The 22,702-nt window shown below is 44.9% G+C and overlaps 1 protein-coding gene across 2 annotated transcripts in view; it reads right to left on the bottom strand.

The window, feature by feature from the left end:
• SLC5A1 (solute carrier family 5 member 1) overlaps positions 1-22,702 on the bottom strand; it is a 70,792-nt gene that overhangs the window by 44,068 nt on the left and 4,022 nt on the right. Inside the window, exons 2-5 of one of the 2 annotated variants that reach the window (XM_054470195.2) lie at positions 19,904-19,975; positions 1,791-1,895; positions 825-884; positions 254-358 (exon numbers count right to left, since the gene is read on the bottom strand). In XM_054470195.2, coding sequence (XP_054326170.1) covers positions 254-358; positions 825-884; positions 1,791-1,895; positions 19,904-19,975 — 342 coding nt within the window. Of the gene's footprint in view, positions 1-253; positions 359-824; positions 885-1,790; positions 1,896-9,412; positions 9,497-19,903; positions 19,976-22,702 lie in introns of those variants that run through there. The other variant, XM_054470196.2, reaches the window with a different exon arrangement.

The following is a 22,702-nucleotide window of genomic DNA, read 5'->3' as shown; positions in this document are numbered from 1 at the left end:
TATTAAGAACTGCTTTCCCTGAACCTTCACAAACCTGTTTGTGTTTTCAACCTGCACCACAGTGGAGGACAGATTTCCATTGAATTCCACTGGCTCCTCGATGCAGAAATAGGACTTTACTCCAAGGCGCAAGAAAGCTTAAGGGGCCAAGTTAATAGAAATGTATAGAGCCGCCTCTTGGTGGGCAACATGTGATGAGGAATGAGAGTGGCAGCTTCTGAGACAGCCCAGCCCCCTGGGGCAGTGGACTCACCGAGATCTTGGTGAAAATGTAGAGCAGCAGGGACAGAAGGGAAAGGTAGACCTGGATCCGCTGGCCTCCAAACCGCTTCCGCAGGTACTCTGGCATCGTCACCACCTGCATGGGGTGCGAGGGAGGTCACTGCCAGCCACAGTGACCAGAGGGCCCAGAGCAGACAGAACAGTGACACCATCCTAATATCAGAGCCACAGAAGTGTGGTCAAGGATTCATAACCTTTGCTGGCCGGAGAAGTCTGCGAGGTGGCCAGATGGCACCTGACCTCCAGCCGTTTGCTCGTTTTAATCCCATATGCCCTACCACTGTAGGAGTAGCTAGGTGTTATCCCAGCCCAATAAACCTGTCACTGGGCATTACTAAGGAGCCAGACCCTCGCCCTGGAGGAGGAGGAATATATACACATAATGCCACTGCAGACAGTCGGGAATTTCATAACCTGGGAGTGAAAGCCAATCCACAGATTTTTCTGCCATTTATCCCATAATGTCTCCTCTGCCCTCTAGGAAGACCAAGCTGACAGATGCATTTGCCAGCAGAAAATGAAATAACAGAGCAGATACTTACCCCAGCCTTAATATAGATGGGGACAAACAGCCAGCCCAGCACAACCACCAAAACCAGGGCCTGAAATGAACACAAAAGGTGGACTCAAATTAGGAGGAACCTTAGCCCATCCCTGCCACCTGAAGGGCCCCTCAGCTGCTGCAGAAAAATTACCCAGCATGTTCTCCCCTAAGGAGCCATTAGAGACTGGAGGAGGCCTTTGCTGCCTAACTAACCCATGGAAATAGCAGCTAGAAAACAGCAGAGAGGAGCCCAGGAGGCTGCTCATCAACATCACAGCACTGGGCCACAGCTAGAGCACTGGGTTCTCCTTCACCTCTTCCCTGGTTTACATAGAGTAAAATGCCATTTAGAGAGCTTTAATCATAATAATAATAAATGATTACATTTATTATTACTACTACTATTATTATTAGAGGCCAGGAGTTCAAGACCAGCCTGGGCAACATAGTGAGGCCCTGCTTCTACAAAAAATTAAAAAATTCGCCAAGCATGGTGGCACATGCCTGTAGTCCCAGCTACTTGGGAGAATGAAGTGGGAACATCGCTTGAGCCCAGGAGTTTGAGGCTGCAGTAGGCTATGATTGCATCACTGCACTCCAGCCTGAGCAACGGAGCAAGACCCTGTCTCTAGAAATAAAATAATAGAAATAATAATAATAATAAGGGAAATCTGGTGGTAAGCATTTCCAAACCTCAAACATGGCTAGAAGGGCCTTGGCTTTTCCACATGAAGAGAAAACAGAAAAAATAGTATTGCTGTCATACCAGTGGTTTTCTCATGCCACTCTGGTGGAAGGGGAGCAGGGCCCTGAGGCTCCTGAAGTCATGCCCCTCCTCTGTCTGCACCCTGGGGTGACCCTGAAGGGTTCCCTAACACCTTCGGCTCCTCTGAGTATAGATTGAACTGGTTGACTGCTAAGGCTCCTTCCAGCCCCAGTGCACCATGGCTGCAGTGTTACTCACATTCCATTCAAAGCCTCCAATGGCGATGCCTGAAGCTGCTCCGGTCCCTGCCAGCCCCACAAAGTGGCCACTTCCAATGTTACTAGCAAAGAGGGAGGCTCCAATCTGGAAAAGCAAAAGAAAGTCAGGTGAGGGCTCTGTGCTCCACCAGGAGACTCAGAGTGGGTCAAAGAGAGAGGAGACATGTCAGCCAAGAGAAGGACAAGAAAGAGCAGAGGCGGGCTGGGAAGCACAACTGTGCTGGAATCATCAGGGACAGCTGGTTCAGAAGGCAGATGTGGAAACTTGGAAAATAGTAAAGATGAAAAGGAGAGGATTGGAGAAGGAGCAGTGGGATGTATCCCCAAACCAGATCATCTGTGAGTCTTTTGTGGGCCCCATGTCCAATCCTGAAGAAGATATGGAAAGTCCCACAGCCACCAGGCCTCCCTAAAAATCTCCTTCAAGGCTGTGTGCCTAGGAGCATGAGCCCTTGATCTCCACATCCCCCAGCATGCCTGGTGGCTTAGGGTCTTGCCCAATACAAGCTCTCAGTAAACACTGACAATTTTCTTGAAAGAAAGGAAGCCTCTGGACCTTAGTTACCTGGTCAAATGAGGAGGGGCATGGAGCTGATTTGCAAGTGATTCCTAGCTATTAAATTATGTGACTCCATGAACTCCCAAGTAACAAGAGATGATATTAATAATAATAATAATTCTCTAGATCATATAGTATTGATATTTTTTACAAAGGTTCTAGGGACCACACGGACACATGCACAAAACACTGCATTTTTCAAGGATACGCACATGTCTAAATACAGATTATAGAAGACAGATTGGAAGCATATATATCAAATACCCAAGAGTGGAAGACTGGAAGGGGAAAGGAGAATAGGACTGTGAGTGGGAGAGAAAAAAAGAAAATATCAGGTAAAGCAAGAGAGGGATCTTGCACTAACCAACCATAATACTGTGTCAGCAATTCAATTGCATTTGAGGCCAAAAAGAACTCCAGAAAGTTCTAAAGTCCTTCTGTATCCAAGAGGAGAAGGTGCAGCAGCATTTGATAAGAACCAAACAAGTGTAATTATCCCCATTCTTGCTAAGCAGTTGGGGAGAGGCTTGTAGTTATTTATCTAATGTCCCAGAGATGGTCCAAACCTGGAACAAAATGCTTATTTCCCAAAAGACAGATTATGCCAAGAAACTGTTCTAACTGTACCAGCCCCTATTCCCAGTATAAGGCAGCTGGTGCTTAGTGCCAAATATTAAGTCAGGGGAGAGGGAGATTTCTGAAGGCTTAGCCAGAAGAAGTTCTCAGAATGACAATGAGGAGACAGTGGTTGGTGCAGGTGCATTAATACATTTGCTCAACAAATATTAACTTAGCATCTACTACACGTGTCAAACACTAATAACAGCTGTGAATAACACAGACAAAATCCCTACTGTCAAGAAGCTTATATTCAAATACTGTAAACATAAATAAATAAACAACAAAAACAATGATCAGAGAGTGGTAAGTGCTATGAAGAGAATAGAGAGTGTGATAGAGTGATTAGATTGAAGAGTCTGAGAAGGTCTCTCTATGCACTTTCTCTAATATTAAAGAATTATAATTCAGACCTTTAAGCTGAGATCTGAATGACAAAAAAGTGAATCATTCAGAGACCACAGGAATAGCATTCCACCTAAGCAAAGACCTCCTGACACCCCACAAGTGGGAAAGGTATGCGTAGTTGAGAAGCAAAAAGAAGGTTGATGTATGATAATGATTTGTGATCTTAATATTTTAAAATAGAGTCATTTAGGCTGGGTGTGGTGGCTCATGCTTCTAATCCCAGTACTTTAGGAGGCTGAAGCAGGAGGATTGCTTCAGACCAGGAGTTGGAGACCAGCCTGGGCAACATAGTGAGACTCTGCCACTACAAAAAAAATGTAAAAACTTAGCTGGGCGTGGTGGTGCGTGCCTGTAGTACTACCTACTTAGGACGCTGAGAAGGGAGGATCAATTGAGCCCAGGACTTCCAGGCTTCAATGAACTATGATTGTGCAACTGCACTCCAGCTGAAGTGACAGAGTGAGACCCTGACTCAAAAAACAAAGTTAGTTTTATTCTAAGTGAGATGAGATGCCACTGGAGGATTTTAAGCAGGAGAGGGTCAGGACCTAATTTGCTTTTTTAAATTGCTCTAAGTTGTGTATAGATTGCAGTGTTGGGGGCAAGGGAGAAAATAGAACAACCAGGTGGGAGACTATCCCTGGCTTAGGTGAGAGAGGACAGTGGCTTGGACTAGGGTGACAGCAGTTGAGACAAAGGCAAGTGTAGAGATTAGGAAGTATGTTTTAGAAACAAAGTTGGCGGGCTCTGTTGATAGGTTAGATGTGGGAAATGTGGGACAGAATAATCAAAGGTAACTCCTAGATTTGGGACTTGAGTAACTGGGTGGACGCCATTCATTAAGAAGGGGAAACTAGGGGACGGCAGGTTGTTTAGAGACATCTACCTCCTTCTGCTCAAAGCTTGAGGGGGATAACAGTGCACTTTTTTTTTTTTTTTTTTTTTTCCTGAGGCAGGGTTTTATTCTTGTCACCCAGGCTGGAGTGCAGTGGTCCATCTCAGCTCACTACAACCTCTGCCTCCCAGGCTCAAGTGATCCTCCAGCCTCAGCCTCCCAAGTAGCTGGGACTACAGGTGCGCACCACCACATCCGACTAATCTTTGTACTTTTTGTAGAGACGGGGGTTTGCCATGTTACCCAGGCTGGTCTTGAACTCCTGGTCTCAAGCAATCCATCCGCCTTGGCCTCCCAAAATGCTGGGATTACAGATGTGAGCCACCATACCCAGCCTAACAGTCCACTTTTAATCAAAAGTTTCATTCTGCAAGTGGCCTACCTGCCCTGACCCACTATCTTTTCATTTATCACCTCTTGCTTGATAAATAATTAAGCCTAATGCTGTACTATTAAGGACATAATTACCAGAAATGATTAACTGCATTAGATGAGTCATAAGTTCAAAAAGTCCTCTCCAATATCTCTCCCAAACAGGGACATTGTACTTTAAGCAATGTCAGGCTGTCCTGAAGTCCCCACTCACTATCTGAGAAGAGAGTGGAATGAGGCCAGGAGAGTTCGGGGTATCAGAATGTCCTGAGCCCAGGTTCTATTCATTTCTATTAGGGGAACAACCTTCCTTATTCTGGACTCCCTCTCTTTACCCCATGACCTACACTTAATCACTTACCAAAACTCTGACTCTGCCTTCACAATATTATAGCCATCTAGCTCTTTCTAGATGGCCTTTGTGCTGCCTGTCACTATCTCTCGACAGGACCAAGTAACGGGCTGCTAGAGGATCTCTATTCTCTCCTTTCCGTCAGTCACCTCCCCACCCACCCGCATGGCCAAGCAACCTCCCTAAAGCACAACTCTGATCGTAACACTGACCTATTCAGAGACTCTCCTGGACACCCAAAAGGGCCTGTCAGGTGGTCTTCCTGACAGCTACAGGCCTAAACACTGTCTTAGGAATATAGCAAGGTTTCAAGGTCAAGTTCCCTCAAGTGCAAAGACAGCATGAGCTTTACAACTCAAGTTCGAATGTTTTCTTGACCTCTTACTATCTGGGTGATTAGAACATCTGCAAGCCTCCGTCTTCTCTCGTGGCAGGGTTGGTGCAGGAGTCAAATGAAATTATGAACCAGTTGTGACTGACACAGCTGATTCTCAATCAGTGTCCCTTCCCTCCTTTCTTCTCCCAAGAGGATAATTACTTCACCCTCAAAGACACTTAGCAAGAGCTACAATGGATACTGTTATAGACAGTTGTGTCCTCTCTGCAAAATTCATATGTTAAAGCCCCAATCCCCAAGGTGATGGTGTTTGGAGATAGGGCTTTTAGGGAGATAATAAGGTTAAATGAGCTCATAAGGGTGGGGCCCCAATCTGATAGGATTGGTGTCCTTATAAGAAGAGACACCAGAAATCTCTTTCTCTCTCTCCCCCTGTACATGCACAGTAAAGAGGCCATATATGAGGACACAGCAAAAAGGCAGCCGTCTACAAGCCAGGAAGAGAGGCCTCCCCTGAAGCCAACCCTGAAGGCACCTCGATTTTTGACTTCTAGAACTATGAGAAAATTAATTCCTGTTGTTTAAGCCACCCAGTCTGTGGTATTTTGTTGTGGCAGCCTGAGCCAACTAAGACAGACACCATCGTTTTATGACCTATACTCCCCTGCCAGGTTTTTACGCTGCCACACCTGTTGCTGGAACTCACCAACAATGCGTTCATCATGCCAATTTCCCAAACATTTTCTCTGTCCACTCCTCACCCATGCTCATGCCCATTTGAGAATGGGCACCACTCCCATGCAGGGAGTGACCCAGTGCCGTGAATCATCACGTCCTTCTCTAGAATTTCTCCCCCATGTTCCTGTGAATTCAGGATTCCAGACTTTATCTAAAATTTCCCCAACTTGACCTCACCTCTCACTACTTTACCAACCCTCCTCACCCTCTGATGGGACTCGAAAGACCACTACAAGTATGTGGATACTTTTGCTGCTTGTTGTGCAAGATGAACTGAGTCTGACCAAACCCAACATGTCTGAGAGCATGGGAATTGGGAAAATAACATAATGTCACATCACAAAATGCAGAAAGCCTATTTATTCTTTTGATTTTAGGGAATTCATAATCACATTTTACTACCTAGATGTCCTATCCTGGAAGGTTGGTGGGAGGGGAGTTGTATGGAAAAATTAACCAATCATTGAATCTTTCAGAGTGGAATGGGTCTGTGGATGCCACAGCTTAAGTCCCCTTTGCAACACCTCCCAAGTGATGGTCAGTTCTTAATGCATACCTCTAGTGACAGAGAACTCGCTACCTTACAATGCAGCTGAATCTGTGGTAGAACAACTCTAGTTGTTAAAAAGTCATTCTTTATTTGAGCTGAAGTCTACCCATCAGTCCTGCTTCCACCCTTCATAGTGCAACAGAACAAGTCAAATCTCTCTTCCACAAGTTAGCCCTTCCAATATCTGAGGACAGGGATGGTTTCTCTGCTTAAATTTTCCCCAGACTTCTCATGTGTCTGTTCCTCTTCTCATGTGTCTGTTCCTCTTCTCATGTGTCTGTTCCTCATCGACAATGGACTTGATTCTCATCACCATTGTTGTTCTCTGCTGCCCTGAGCCCCATCTCTGTCCCCAAAGTGGACCTCCGACCTGAATAGACTATTCCAAACATCAGCCATCCAGAATGAAGCAAGCTGCCCCTCCCGTAAGATTTTAACATCATCCACCTTCAAATCCTCTTTGAAACCTGTCACTCAGCCATGAGTTCTTGGCAGTACGGAGGACCTAGGCCAGTCCCTCTAATTGCCATCACTATTAAAGAATCTGCCTCTCTGTTATTTGGAACATTCAGCAAGAACAGATTTCCTCCAGTTGCAGTTTAGATTCCTGAAAAGACCAATTTGGTTTGCCTTAACAAGACAGTGGCTCTATCACTTAAATTCTTTTTACTTCAGTCCCTCCAGGGTTTGGCACAAATTTAATGTTTCCCCCTTGTGCCTCCTCTAAAGGGAAAACTACCTAAACCAAAAACATCAGGCAAAATCATTTCTCCCTACTGACTTTTTTTTTTTTTTTAGACAGAGTCTCACTCTGTCGCCCAGGCTAGAGTGCAGTGACATGATCTCAGCTCACTGCAACCTCCCCATCCCAGGCTGAAGCGATTCTCCTGACTCATTTTCCCAAGTAGCTGGGACTACAGCTGCACGCCAGCATGATCAGCTAATTTTAGTAGAGACAGGTTTTGACCATATTGGCTAGGCTGGTCTTGAACTCCTGACCTCAGGTAATCTGCCCGCCTCAGCCTCCCAAAGTGCTGGGATTACAGGCATGAGCCACCGCAGCCAGCCGCTACTGACAATTAATGTTAGAAGTCAGAAGCTGGCAGGAATTGCATCTGTCTCTCGAACCAAAGACAGGTGTTACTCTATTTAATGGCCCACCCAGACCTATTGAAATCAGAGTAATAAGCTCTTCGGGTGATTCTTATGCCCAACAAAGTTCAAGAAGCCTGCCCTAGAGTGTATTGAAAGCCACTGTTTCCTCCTTAAACTTGTTTTCATCGCTCTTTGGAAGCAGGGATGCAGTCTGTAACTATACAATTAGAATGCTAAAATCTGGCCTGGTGGTGTGGTGTCTCAGGCCTGCAATACCAACACTTTGGGAGGTTGAGGTGAGAGGACCACTTGAGGCCAAGAGTTCAAGACCAGCCTGGGTAACATAGCGAGACCCCGTCTCTACAAAAAAATTAAAAACTAGCTGAGCATGGTGGGATGTACCTGTAGTCCTAGCTACTTGGAAGGCTGAGGTGGGAGGATCGCTTGAGCCCAGTAATTCAAGGTTGCAGTGAGTGTGATCATGCTGCTGCACTACAATCTGGGGGACAGAATAAGACCGTGTCCCCCCAAAAAAATGCTAAGATCTGGAGGACAAAAAGTGAAAGAGGCTCTCTCCAAAATCCGCTGCTTAACTGCCAGAGTTTTAAAGATCTGTTACCCGCTGGGCACCACGGTGGCTCACACCTATAATCCCAGCACTTTGGGAGGATGAGCCAGACAGATGACCTGAGGTCAGGAGTTCAAGACCAGATATGGTCAACATGGTGAAACCCCATCTCTACTAAAAATACAAAAAAATTAGCCGGATGTGGTGGTAGGTGCCTGTAATCCCAGCTACTCAGGAGGCTGAGGCAGGAGAATCGCTTGAGCCTGGGAGGCAGAGGTTGCAGTGAGCCGAGATCGCGCCATTGGACTCCAGCCTAGGCAACAAGAGCAAAGTTCCATCTCTTAAAAAAAAATACATATATATAGATAGATAGATAGATAGATAGATAGAGATAGATATAGATATAGATATAGATATAGATATAGATATAGATATAGATATAGATTACCATGGCACCTGTGCTGCCCAGTGGGCGGCATTTTCACTTCAACCACATGCCAACATATAGACCATGGAGTGAAAGAAACTTTGACTGATCTCACCAGGGAGACCCTGGAACTGGAAGGCTTGGTAGAATCAAGACTTCCAGGATACCATCAGGCCGCAGCAAAGTTATGAAAGCAAAGACATTTCGACTGGAAATCCACTGAAGCCACTCAAAAGCTCAGTGGGAAATCATTCCACAAACAATTTATCTCCTCAAGAGATGGGATTGTGAGAGTTCTCAGAGGTGATCTCAACCACCAGAGACAACAAAGGTTGTTGACCAGAGCACTTTTCAACCTCTCAGCTGTGGCATGAAATTCAGAAGAGGAATTACAGGCACTCCAGGCTGTCTGCAATAAAGTCAGCTCCACCTTCTCCAATCTCAGCAGCCCTGCCATGCCCTGCCATGTCCCCTCCACTCTGGCAAAACCACACTGGCTCAATTTCCAAGATGTGCTTTGTGCTTTCCTGCCTCCTGCTTTTGTTTATGACATTTTCCTTTTTCCTGGAATGCCCTCTTCATCAAGCTCTGTCTATAAAAACACTTCCCTCGTCTGCAAAATAAAGCCCAGTCCCTCTCCACTGACACCATCCAGAGCCGATCTCCACCCTCCAATCTCTTACCTCACGTGTTGTCTGTTCCCCTCTCCTAGTGCGTGTCACATCCCCACTTTGATAACTGCTTCCACACAAGTCTGCTGCCCCAAATACCTTCTAGCCTTCAAAGAGCCCACTTTTGAGACAGAGTCTTTTTCTGTCGCCCAGGCAGGAGTGCAGTGGCATGATCTCGGCTCACTGTAACCTCTGCCTCTCAGCTGTGGCATGAATTCAGAAGAGGAATTTCAGGCACTCCAGGCTCTCTGCAATCCAGTCCTGCTTCCACTTAACAGAGGACATTCTTTGCACACGGCAAGGACTCAGTAAAGATCTGCTGAGTGAGTAAGTGATATCAAATCCTTGAATGTTCCACTTGGGGAAACAACAGAAACCATAGCAACCAAATGTCTGAGAGTTGCATTTGTTCCCACTGGGGCATGGAGTCAGGACTCTTCTCAGGGACATGCCAAGGACCACTCTCTCCTGAAGAAGAGGCAATAAACCTAGCCTGCCAGGCCTACCCAGGGCCCATAAGAACAGCAGGGTATACTGGAGACTATGAAGTGGCTCTGTGAAATGTCAGTCTGGCAACCCACAAGCTCGGTGTTCATAAGAACAAGACCATAAGGGGAACTGACCTTACAGGTTAGTCCATCAAATAGGCTTTTTTTTTAAAATGTTAAATACTTGGTGTTGGCAAGTAAATAGGCTCTCCCACATATTTCTGGTAGAGATGTAAATTGATACCATTTTTCTGGAAAGTTGTTGGTTGGTACACATTAAAATCATTTAAAAGTTTGTCTCCTTCCACTTATATGACCGTATTTTTAGGACTCGGTTTTAAGCAAATTATCAGAGATGCAGACAAAGACTTAGATATAAGGATTTCATTAGTATGTTCATTGCTATGTCATTTACAACAGAGGAATGTTGGAAACCACGTAAGGGCCCAACAATAGAAAAACAATTGGATAAATTCAAGTTCATATTTATGATGGAATTTTTAAAAAATTTTTGTAGAGATGGGATCTCGCTATATTGACTAGGCTGGTCTCGAACTCCTGACCTCAAGCTTTCCTCCCAGCTTGGCTTCCCAAAGTGCTAGGATTATAGGCATGAGCCACTGCACCCAGCCATATGATGGAATATTGTGCAGCCATTAAAATTATAGCTTTGAAGAATTTGTTATGACATGAGGAAATACAAACCTATATACAATATGAGCCCCAAAATGTTTAAATATATGCATAGGTGTGTATATGTGTGTGTGTATGTGTGTGTGTACCTGTGTATACATAAATATATCCAAATTTAACAATGATTATCTTGGGAAGACAAAACAATGAGTGCATTTTTAAAATACTTTTCCAGTTTTTTCACAAGGGGTTTGTATAATTTTATAATCAGAACACAATCCTTTAAAATCTTTAAGAATAAGGAACGACAATTCCAGAGCTGTCTCAGATTCACTAGCAGAGCCTGAGGACTGAAAGCAAAGTAGGCATGTAAGTTATGTGTTTTTTGGGGGGATGTAGAAAAAGATGTGAAAATGTCACTGAGTGCTAACTACAGTTATGTTTTGTGTGCCTGGAAATAGAAAATTGACATCTTAACCCAGCTCATGTGATGTTAGAGCTGGAATTACCTTGGAAATGATCACAGCTGACCTTGTAATTTTCCAATGAAAATAAAATTGTAGCCCAGAGGAAGAAAGTGATTCACGTTTACACATTAATTTTATCTTTACTTTCACATCCTAAGGACAGTAAGGCTGCATCTGCACACTCAGGATCACAAATCCAGGCATCAAGAATTGTCCTGGGGGATGGGTGCAGTAGCTTACGCCTGTAATGCCAGCACCTTGGGAGGCCGTGGCAGGAGGATCACTTGAATCCAGGAGTTTGAGACCTGCCTGGGCAACATAGTGAGACCCCATCTCTACAAAAAAATAAATAATTAACTGGGTGCAGTGGCACTGTCTGTAGTCCCAGCTACTTGGGAGGCTGAGGTAGGAGGATCCTTTGAGCCCAGGAGGTCTAGGCTTTGATGAGCTGTGATCACACCACTGCACTCCAGCTTGGGCAACAGAGTGAGATCATATCTCAGAAAACAATGAAAAGAATTGCCCAGGGCAATGGACAACTGGCTTCACAATTAGAGGTAGCCAGGGGATTTTTAAAAAGGATCCTGTATCAATAATCATACTTGAAAGTACAATTAAATGGCATGGACATCTTTTTCCTCCACTCCTTCAAAGCACACTGTGAACTTTCCAACCTGCTTCTAATCCTGGTTCCGCCATAGCAAATTATGTGACCTTGAGGCAGTCACTTTACTGCTTTTAGCCTCAGTCTCTTACACTATAAACCAAGGATAAGAATCTTTTTTGGCCTACCCTAAAGGGTGTTACTGGACTTTAATGATGTGACAAAATTTAAGAAAATTTTGCTCCACAAAGACATGCTATTCTGAAGAAATATTGATGCTTTTACACAGCCCATGTTTTTATAGATCACCCTGAATTTCCTGAAAGAAACAGAGTCATCATTTTCTCCTTGAGGAAACAAGGTCATCATAGCCCAAATGGAAAATGCACTCAGCTAATTTCAGGAAACCTTTTTCTTTGTTAATGAACCATCTAAGACCCAGAATGTCCAGAATTCTGGAGATGGCTTCCTGCTCCCTGCTTTTGTCCTTCTCTTTAAGGGATATCAGGAGATCCCAAGGCCTCTTCTCCATGCCTTCTCTAGGCTGTGCTGGACTCCTCCATTGGGATATCCTCCAATAGTGGTCCTTAAACTTTAACATAATCAGAATACAAGATACACAGTTAAGTCTGCCTATCTTGAATATGCAGATTCACAGATAATATATTCATTATACATTTGTAGCATAAGTACGTCCCGAATATTGCATGGGACATACTTATGCTAAAAAAAAAAAAAGACAGAAAAGTATGTATTGTTTGCCTGAAATTCAGATTTAACTGGGCATCCTGTATTTTTATTTGCTAAATCTGGCAACCCTAATCAGAATCACCTGGAGGACTTAAAACAGACTGGTCAGGCATGGTGGCTCACACCTATAGTCCCAGCACTTTGGGAGGCCAAAGGGGGAAGATTGCTTGAGCTCGGGAGTTCGAGACCAGGCTGTACAACATAGCGAGACCTCACCTCTACTAAAAATCAAAAATTAGCCAGGCGTGGTGACACGCACCTGTAGTCCCAGGTACTCAGAAAGCTAAGGTGGGAGGATCGTTTGAGCCCAGGAGATCAAGGCTATAATGAGCTATGGTCATGTCACTGCACTCCCACAGAGCAAGACTGTGTCTCAAAAAACAAACAAACAAACAAACAACAAAAAAATACACGCAGATTACTGGGCCCCATTTCCTAGCGTTTGTGATTCAGTAGGTCTGGTTTGAGGCTAGAAATTTTGCATTTCTAACAAGAGTGCAGGTCTTGCTGATGCTGCTGGTCTGGGTAGCACAATTTGAGAGCCCCATCCTGGGAGAATAAGAAAGGGAGAGGAGAATGCTTACTGTAATTTCTGTAAATTTCTGTAAAAGCTGTAAGCACCACCTTTGGGCCAAGGGTTGGACCATGTATTTCGTTTGCTTTTTCTTATTTAATGCCCACTGCAGTTTTGTGAGGTTGGTATTATTCTGATCTTCATTTACAGATGAGAATAAGGATCAGAAGATTGAAGTGACTTGCCCAAGGTCTTATAGCCAAAGGTGACTCAAGTCCCAGGGGCACAGGGAGAGGCTGTGGCACACACTGACTTTCTGGTTTTTCCCAGGACATTCCCTTCTGAATGTCCCTGAAGGGGTACAGTGGGGTGAGAACCTCTTACCCATCCCACTGTAAACTCAGGAATGGCATGTGCTCATCTGTGTCATGTTTTCATATTCCTTCTTCACCCTCTCAGGAACTTGTCTTTAATCATGATTAGTGTCTCTCTTAGTAAGCTCTCTTTTCACAGAGGAAGTTTGAAAAGATTTAACCTTGGACCATTGCCATCTCAAGGATCACACTTCCTGGATTGGGACAGAAAATCAGATGGAGCTCCTATATTCAGAGTATTTTATTTCTGAGACTCTAGTAAATATTTAGGCACAGGCTTTGTTCCAGAGTCATCACAGTCTCTATTTACTCGGCCAACTCCTATTCCCATGGACAATGGTCCTCTTTCACTCATTACCTTCATGAACTTCTCTCCTTGCCCAAAGAAACAAAGGGGCAAGAAATCAGGAAACCACTGACATTTTCCCACCAGTTTTTGGCACAAAAGCCAGGTGAGGTCTTCCATGGCATTTAGAGGTTAAGGAGGCTGAAGACCAATCCATCCTCTCATCGAGATGAGCCTATCTTTGGAATCACCAGCAATTCAGGGTCACTCACTCAAAGCACCTGATCTAAATATACCATCTTGGCCGGGTACAGTGGCTCACACCTGTAATCCCAGCACTTTGGGAGGCCAAGGTGGGCAAATCACATGAGGCCAGGAGTTCAAGACCAGCCTGGCCAACAAGGTGAAACCCCGTCTCTACTAAAAATACAAAAAAATTAGCCAGGCTTGGTAGCACAAGCCTGTAATCCTAGCTACTAGGGAGGCTGAGGCAGGAGAATTGCTTGAACCTGGAAGGTGGAGGTTGCAGTGAGCCAAGATTGCACCACTGCACTCCAGACTGGGGAACAGAGTGAGACCCTATCTCAAATAAATAAATATATATACCATCTCTACCCCACACTGGCCCCCTTTCAGTTTTTCAAATATCCCAAGCTTCTTCCTACATCAGGGCCTTTGGCCATTCTGTTCCTTCCACTTGGGTTACTCATCCCAGAATCTTCACATGGCTGGCTCCTTCTGATCATTCAAGGCTCAACCTGAATGCTCAATCCTCAGAAAGGCCCTCTTTGAGCCTGTGTTGAATAAGGAAGACCCTTCTCCCTCCCACTGAACCTCACCCTTGACTCAAATACACTTTCTTCTGAGCACTTAACTATTATTGATAATTTTACATATATTTTGTAAGAATGTGAGGGACATACACACACACATGCACACGGATATATACCAGCACCTACATAGCATCTGGCACATAGTAGGTATCAACATGCAGTTGTGGAATGAGAGAATAATACTACATAAATAGATGAATGATTCAATTCACAGCTTAAGGAGGAGAAGCTGGAGATGAGAAACAATTACTATTTTATTTTTTTTAGATGGAATCTTGCTCTGTTGCCCAAGCAATGCTGCGATCTCAGCTCACTGCAACCTCCATCTCCCGGGTTCAAGCTATTCTCCTACCTCAGCCTCCCAAGTAGCTGGGATTACAGGCACCTGCCACCTCGCCCAGCTAATTTTTGTAATTTTAGTAGAGACGGGGTTTCATCATGTTGGCCAGGCCAGTCTCGAACTCCCAATCCAGGCGATCTGCCCGCCTCGGCCTGCCAAAGTGCTGGGATTACTGGCGTGAGCCACCGCACCCAGCCGAGAAACAATTATAATGATGATAATCATGATAGGCATCCCTCAGATAGCATTAACTATATAGTGTCCTAAGAGATTTACATGTATTAACTAATTTAATCCCAGATATATTTCTAATATGAATAATACAAAGAATTCATTTTAACTGATAGTTTCACCACCTTTCTGCCTCTTCCGACTTCTACCAATCAGAAATACAGATTACAAAAAAAAGTATTTTTTTTCTCTGTCTACACAAGCACTAATCTGTTAGAAAATTCTGGCCATTCTCCTGACTCAGCCTTCCGAGTAGCTGGGACTATCGGCGTGCCCGCCACCAGGCCGGCTAATTTTTTGTATTTTTAGTAGAGACAGAGTTTCACCGTGTTAGCCAGGATGGTCTCGATTTCCTGACCTCTTTATCCGCCTGTCTCGGCCCCCCAAAGTGCTGGGATTACAGGCATGAGCCACCGTGCCCAGCCAAATAATTTCTTAATAACTCCTACAACACTGCAAGGTTCAAGAAATTCTCTTGCCTCAGCCCCTTGGGTAGCTGGGATTACAGGCACGTACCACCACGCCTGGCTAATTTTTTTGTATTTTTAGTAGAGAAGAGGTTTCGCCATGTTGACCAGGCTGATCTGGAACTCCTGACCTCAGGTAATCCCCCTGCCTCTGCCTCCCAAAGTGCTGGGATTATAGGTGTGAGCCACCCCGCTCGGCTGCTCGTGTCTTTTTAGTGCTGAATGTTGGATATAAAACGCTTTAGGAATAAATGCTTGGTGCCGCGAAGTAAAACCAGCACTCAGGCAAAAGTTTAATTTTCTCAGCAAGGCAATTTACTTCTGCAGAAGGGTGCCACTTGCATCAATCAAGATGGCAAGAGCATAGAGAACAAAGGAGACCAGGGGGTTTTTATCCTTAATACAGTCCCTATCTCTGTGTCACCCCCCATGGGCTGGGGTCGGACCGCACAATCTGAGCTGACCCCATTGGCTACTTGTATATATTTTTCTAAATATAAAAGGGGAGGGGGGACGTGAGATACAGAGGTGGACTGTGTGAGATGTGCAGTTTTTGGGGGAACAATGAGTACAGGTAACCAAGGGAACAGATGTGAGTTATTGATTAGAGCTGACGGGAAGGGGGTAGGCTGTTTACAGTAACTAGGGGCAAGGAAGAAAAAGAAAGTTGAGTCTGAGAACAAAGGATAAGGAAGTTAATAGGCTAAACCCTTTGAAGACAAACTCAGAAAGACTTATTGTATCTTATATGAATAATATTCCATTGTCTGAATGTATCACCGTTTACCTAACCATTCACCTCCTGAAGGACATCTTGGTTACTTCCAGGTTTTGGCATTATGAATAAAGCTGCTAAAAGCATCCAAAAGAAAAGAAGAGAAAATTCTGGGAAGGTAGTCAGTGAGAAAGGAGAAGCCAGATGCTTAGGTACTAACTAGATGGCAGGGACTTGGTTACACATCAATCAATTGATGCCTAGAAACACCAAGAATACATGGAGTGGTGAGTGGCTGTGTATTAATCAGAGAAGCTCCTTAGAGGAGAGACTAAGCTATGAAGAATGGGAGGGAAGTGGTTCCACCAAAAAAAAAGAGAGAAGGATGAAGGGGAGAGAAAGAGGAAAAGAGAAGAGAGGGGAAAGAGAAGGAAGAAAGGGAAGGAGGGAAAGAAAAGGAGGAGGAGAATAAAAAGGAGGAAGAGAAGGTGGAGGAATAGGAAAAGGAGAATGAGTAATAGGAAGAGAAGAAAAGGGAGGAAAAATAAGAAGGAGGAAGAAGAGAGAGCAAAGCAGACACTGCTGTGATAACCTAGAAGCTCCCACCCAAAATATGCCAATGGGGAACTGCCAAGTTTCGCAAAACCTCGACTCAAACTGAGAAAACAAATGGCCTGAGAGTGAGGAAACATAGCCACACCAAACTTTACCAAGAAGTCCAGTGTGGGCTGAAATTGGGAACTCTGATTAGGGCTTGCTTTTCCAGTTTTACTCCCATGAGCCTAAACAACAACAATTTTTCTCTGTGCCTAAAAACAGAAATTTGGAGCACTGCTGGAGGCAGGCTTTGACTTAGACCCAGCACCCTCGTAACCTCCTGAATTCTTACCACTGTCTATACTGTGTGGCTCCTGCACCAGAGGCCAGAATATAGACTCAGGCCTCAGGTGACACCACCAAGGGGGACCAGCATGAGGGTCTGGGGACATGTCCCTTTTCTCCCTCTTTTCTCTTTAATTCAGCCCATATTTGTCAAGTGCCTTCTTGCAGTGCAAGGCCTTGGTGTTGTGAGGCCTAAAAAAAATTAAGAAAAGCGTAGGCCTAGCTCTCATCACAGGGCACTGGGATAAATAAGAGCACATGCAGGTAAAAAGCAAGTAGAGCAGGAAGAGAGGGCCAAATGGACCTGGGCCAGAAGAGGCAGGAATTTCTTCCCCCAGGCTTATGAAGAGTCAAGTACTTATCTTTCCTTCTCACTTCTTCCTGGAGTGCATCCCTGCCTCTCTCATGTCCAGTTGCCTGGTTCCCTCTCTTCCTCTCCAATTCATGAGCTCCCCACCCATGTATTGGGACTACCAGGTTTTTCTAAGACACCCTTTGGCCCCGCTGGTGACATCATAAGTGGCTGGACTTTGATCTGATCATTAGGTTTTAGAAACATAAAGATAAAATCAGATATATTTTACCCAAGAGGACTTGAAGTTTGAGAACCTGTCCTCTTTCTTCAGGGAAAATTTTCATCAGGGTCTCTGGTCGGCCCCAGATGAAATAATTTCTTGGTTTTCAGACCAATCTTCAGGCCACACCAATTGGCCTCATAAATTTCCATCTCAAAAGACAAGGAGAAAGAGACCTGAATAACCAGAAGATCAGAGGAAGTCTTAGCTCTATCATTATCTTGTGTAAACGTGGGCAACCCATGGGGTTAATCATCATCTTCACTCTACTTACCTCACTAGATCATTGAGGATTCAATCAGATAAGTGATATGACAGTCCTTCAATAGGTTTCAATTGCAAAGAAGAACAAGAGCTAAACCCGAGGGTTTAATGTGTGCCAGGCTCTGTTCTGAGACTGTGTGTGTGTGTGTCCTCAAAACAACAAATCTGGCCCTCCACCTATTTTTGCAAATAAAGTCAGCCACATCCATTCATTCATCCATTTTCCTTGGATGTTTTTGTGTTACAACAGCAGAGTGGAGTAGTTCTGACGGAGATTGCATAGCAGCAAAGCCAAAATATTTACTATCTGGCCCTTTACAGAAAAAGTTTGTCAACTATTTTGTTGTTGTTGGGTTTGGGATTTTTGTTCTTGTTATTTTTGTTTTTTTGGGGTTTTTGTTGTTGTTGTTGTTGTTGTTGTTGTTGTTGTTGTTGTTTGAAACAGGGTCTCACTCTGTCCCCCAGGCTGGAAGGCAGTAATGCAATCATGGCTCACTGCAGCCTTCCCCTTCCCAGATCAAGCGATCCTCCCACCTCAGCCTTCCAAGTAGCTAGGACTACAGGTGCACACCACCACGCCCAGCTAGTTTTTAATTTTTCTGTAGAGATAAGATCTTGCTATGTTGCCCAGGCTGGTCTTGAACTCCTGGGCTCAAGCAATTCTCTCACTTCTGCCTCCCAAAATGCCTGGATTGCAGGTGTGAGTCATTGTGCCTAGCTGAAACTTAGAATTTTAGTCCTGGAAGAGCCTTTGAGATTCCTTATCTGACCAGCTCCACATTATAGAGGAGACTCTCAGAGACTCAGAGATTAATGAATTGCCCAATGTCACAAAGCTGGAACAAGCCAAATCCTGTGGCTCCTTGTGCAGTTCCCACTCCCTGCCCTTTGGAATTTTTCTTTCTGAATCTAAGGGAGCTGCTCCCGTGGAGCTGGCTCTGCCAGTAGTCCTGGTAGGTGTGATCAAACTCTCTTCCAAAACAAGAGTCTCTCACTGGGCTGTGTACCTGGGGCCTCACTTCTCGGTGTAATTTCTGCTGCCAATAGCCAAAGAGTGGGGAATTCCCCTTTGAAGCTCAGCGCCTGAGCTTCACAGCTTTCCTACTGTCGCATCTCCACACAGACAGCTGTGAGTGAAACGTGGCAAACCCTGGTGCCACATAAAAAGGGAATCCTGGGCCACCAACCAGCCCACAATTACATAAGGTACAGTTTCATGGTTTCATGTTACTCAGATGAGTTGCCTTGGCTTGCCTCAAGCATGACTCAGGCTTCCGGGGACCTCCCAGCCCGGATCCCTACGTAAACTGACTCTTCTTGTAATTTCAATCCTGGAGTCCTTGCTCCTTTCCTCTGATTGTCCCTTGCTTCTATCCTCAAGCCAACACACAAACTGTTTTTCTCTCTGGGCCTCATTCAGTTTTCAGTAACAGAGTCTGTTTCCAGAGTTTCTGAATCTTCACCTGTTTCAGGTCATAACCACTCCTTTCAAAGCCCCCTAAACCCCAGGAATGCCCAAAACCAGTCTCTCCTCTATCCAATATGTTTTCAGACTTTATGAGCTCTGATTTTCTCCTACTTTTCTTGTGGGTGACAACCCAAACCCTCTCTGTCTCAGGTATATCAACCCAGGTCAATACAAGTTGTTCCTTCTTCCAGAAGCTTCTCTGCTGCCCACTCTTCCTATGTCACAAAGCTACTGGGATAAAGGCAGATGGAGGGGCAAAGGGCAAGTGAGATGTCAGCAGTGGAGAGCCTCTGACCCCTGTGATAACGTTCCTTGGGCCAGCGCATTTGAGAACTGATATTCTGGTTATGGATTTATGGACCAATGATAGGCTTTGAACCAACTTTGTATTTTATTGAAGGACTCTAAGGGTGATTTATTTAAAGGCTATTCCCTTACTACAAGAGATTAAGGGTGCCCAGGAGACCCGATGAGCATGAGACTCACTGTCAAGTATCTGGTTGGGATCCTTGAATCCTAGAATCATCACCACCCAAAGCCAAGAAGAAAATGAGTTCCTAAAGGGAGTATCAGTTAAGCAGTTATGCAAATAGCATTTCAGAGAAAACTTACCGGCCACCACACCATACTTCGGCCTGCCAGGAAGAAGCCTCCAACGGTCCCACGATTGGTGGAAAACATAGCCTGAGGAGAAAAGGGTCAAAAATGTAATCGAAAACTAGAAGAGTGCCCTTGCCAACCAAAAGGACATACCTCCCCATATGTGCACCTTCTTCTACCCACTCCACTTTCTGAAACACTTTCACATTCCTTCTTCCCCTGCAGCCTCAAAAGACTTAGATGAAGGAGCCAGGAACCTACATTTGACAGACAAGGAAACTGAAGCTCAGAAGATACATACAGCTTACTCTAGAGCTAGTGCGAAATTAGCTTCCAGTATCGCTTCCAGCAAGTCACTCCACCTGGATCTGCTTGCTTGTCTGTTAAACGGCGGGAATGGAACTTTTTATGCCTTTCTTACAAGCATATTGAGGTGCCTAATGAATGCTATATTTATTTTAGCCTTCTGAGTAGCTGGGATTACAGCCACATGGTGGCATGTGCCTATAATCCCAGCTACTCAGGAGGCTGAGGTGGGAGAATCATTTGAGCCCAGGAATTCAAGACCAACCTGGGCAACATAGCAACACCCATCTCAAAAAAAAAAAAAAAAAGAAAAAGAAATAGCATAGTTTTAAAAAGTACCACATGGGATGTGAATTATATCTTTGTTACCAGAAAAGTGAAAAAATGCTCTAAGAATGCAAGGCATTTGTACTAAATATTAATTAAAAGACCAGACAAATTCAAGTCTTTCCTCTCTGAGGGTATAGGTAGCAGGTTGCTGGAATCATCATATATATATATATATATATATATATATATATATATTTTTTTTTTTTTTAGACAGAGTCTCACTCAAGTCACCCAGGCTGGAGTGCAGTGGCATGATCTTGGCTCACTGCAACCTCTCTCTGCCTCCTGGGTTCAAGCAATTCTTGTGCCTCAGCCTCCTGAGTAGCTGGGACTACAGGCATGAGCTACTACGCCCAGCTAATTTTTGTATTTTTAGTAGAGACAGGTTTCACCATATTGGCCAGGCTGGTCTCAAACTCCTGACCTCACGTGATCTGCCCGCCTTGGCCCCCCAAAGTGCTGGGATTATAGGAGTGAGCCACCGCACCTAGCCAATATATCATGACTATTGTATTAGTATAGGGGAAGGAGAGGACTCTGTCAGACCAGGGAGCCAGGAAAGGCTTACAGAGAGAGCAGTATTTCAGCAAATCTTGATGGAAGAAAGAGTGGAATTTTAATAGAGAAGAGGGAGGAATGTGGTAAGATTCCAGGAACAGCAGATCTAGAGGTGGAACCTCACCCAGCGTGGAGAAGGAGAGAATGGCGAACAGTGTTACCTGGTGAGCCTGGCAGAGGCATTTGAATGGAGAGAGTGGTGAGAAGTGGGGCAGAACACCCACTCTCAAACGCCAGGCTAAAAAGTGCAGACTTTATTGCATAGGCAGTAGGGAGCCACTGAGGGTTCATGAGGAGAAAAATGACATGTATCTTCAATATATGATGACCAGCTCCTCCCACAGATCCCTTGGGATGTTGCCTCTAAACCTTCGGATTATTTCTGGTCCAGCTCAGACCCAGGGCCAGTCCTCCAGCAGAAAATGGGGTCAGCGCCTCTGTTCCTGGCCCCTGGCCATCTTCCCTCTTCTTCTATGATTGGCTTCTCTCAGCGGACACTTGCTAATAATGTTAGTAGCTGATAGTGACTTAACCCTGTCAGAGGTGGCACCTTTTTTTTTTTTTTTTTTTTTTTACATGGAGTCTCATTCTGTTGCTCAGGCTGGAGTGCAGTGGTGCAGTCTCAGCTCACTGCAACCTCTGCCTCCTGGGTTCAAGCAATTCTCATGCCTCAGCCTCCCGAGTAGATGGGAGTACAGGCACACACCACCACGCCTGGCTAATTTTTGTAGAGACAGGGTTTTGCCATGTTGTCCAGGCTGATCTTGAACTCCTGATCTCAGGTGATCTGCCCGCCTCGGCTTCCGAAAGCGCTGGGATTATAGGCATGAGCCACCACGCCCAGCCGATGTCTGCATTTTCATAGGTGACCACTGAGGCTAAAAAGCATCACTATTCCAAATCACTATTGCAAAGGCATTAACCCCTGATGGTGACATCTCAGGCACTTAGACACTTGTAATTTATTCATCAAACATGCCTGAGACAGATAACATTTTGCTAGGTGCTCAGTCTGCAACGATGTATTGAACTTAGTCCTTTAGGAAGCAGGGCCATTATTGTGTCCCATCAGTCAACATAGATTTCTTGAGCACCCCCATGTGCTGGGCAGTACCCGAGAGAGCATGGCTTGGGTCCTTCTGGACTCCTGGCAGAGTTCTTCCTCCCATAGGAGATACTGTGAAGTCCTCTGTAGTAGTTTTTTTGGGAATAGCAAGAGACCTAAGAATCAGAAAAGGTAGCTAAGGGCCAAAACAGAAAAAATTCCCAAGGACCCAGTCTGTAGCAACTGACCAAAGAAAGCCATTCTGAAGGTCACTGTGAAGTTGAAGAAGATTGATATCCCCAGTTGGTCTCAGAAATGAAGAGCTTAGAGGAAGAATATGAGGGCAGAGACTAGAGTGGGGAGCTGAAATAATTCAGGAAAGATGATGGGGATGGACAAAAGGTGAAGAGAGGTGTGTATGCACCAAGTCTTTTCTTCTCTGGAATTTTCATCCCCTCATCTATGCAAGCCCAGACTCTACCTATTCATCCTTCAAGGCCCCTCAAAATCCACTTCCCCCATGAAACCCTACCTGACACTCCCCCATGGAAACCTCCTCCTTCCCTACAGCC

Source organism: Pongo pygmaeus, chromosome 23 (genome assembly GCF_028885625.2).
Source record: "Pongo pygmaeus isolate AG05252 chromosome 23, NHGRI_mPonPyg2-v2.0_pri, whole genome shotgun sequence".
In the NCBI taxonomy this organism is placed as follows: Eukaryota; Metazoa; Chordata; class Mammalia; order Primates; family Hominidae; genus Pongo; species Pongo pygmaeus.
The sequence above is the reverse complement of the archived record's forward strand: the minus strand, read 5'-3'. Positions and strand labels throughout refer to the sequence as shown.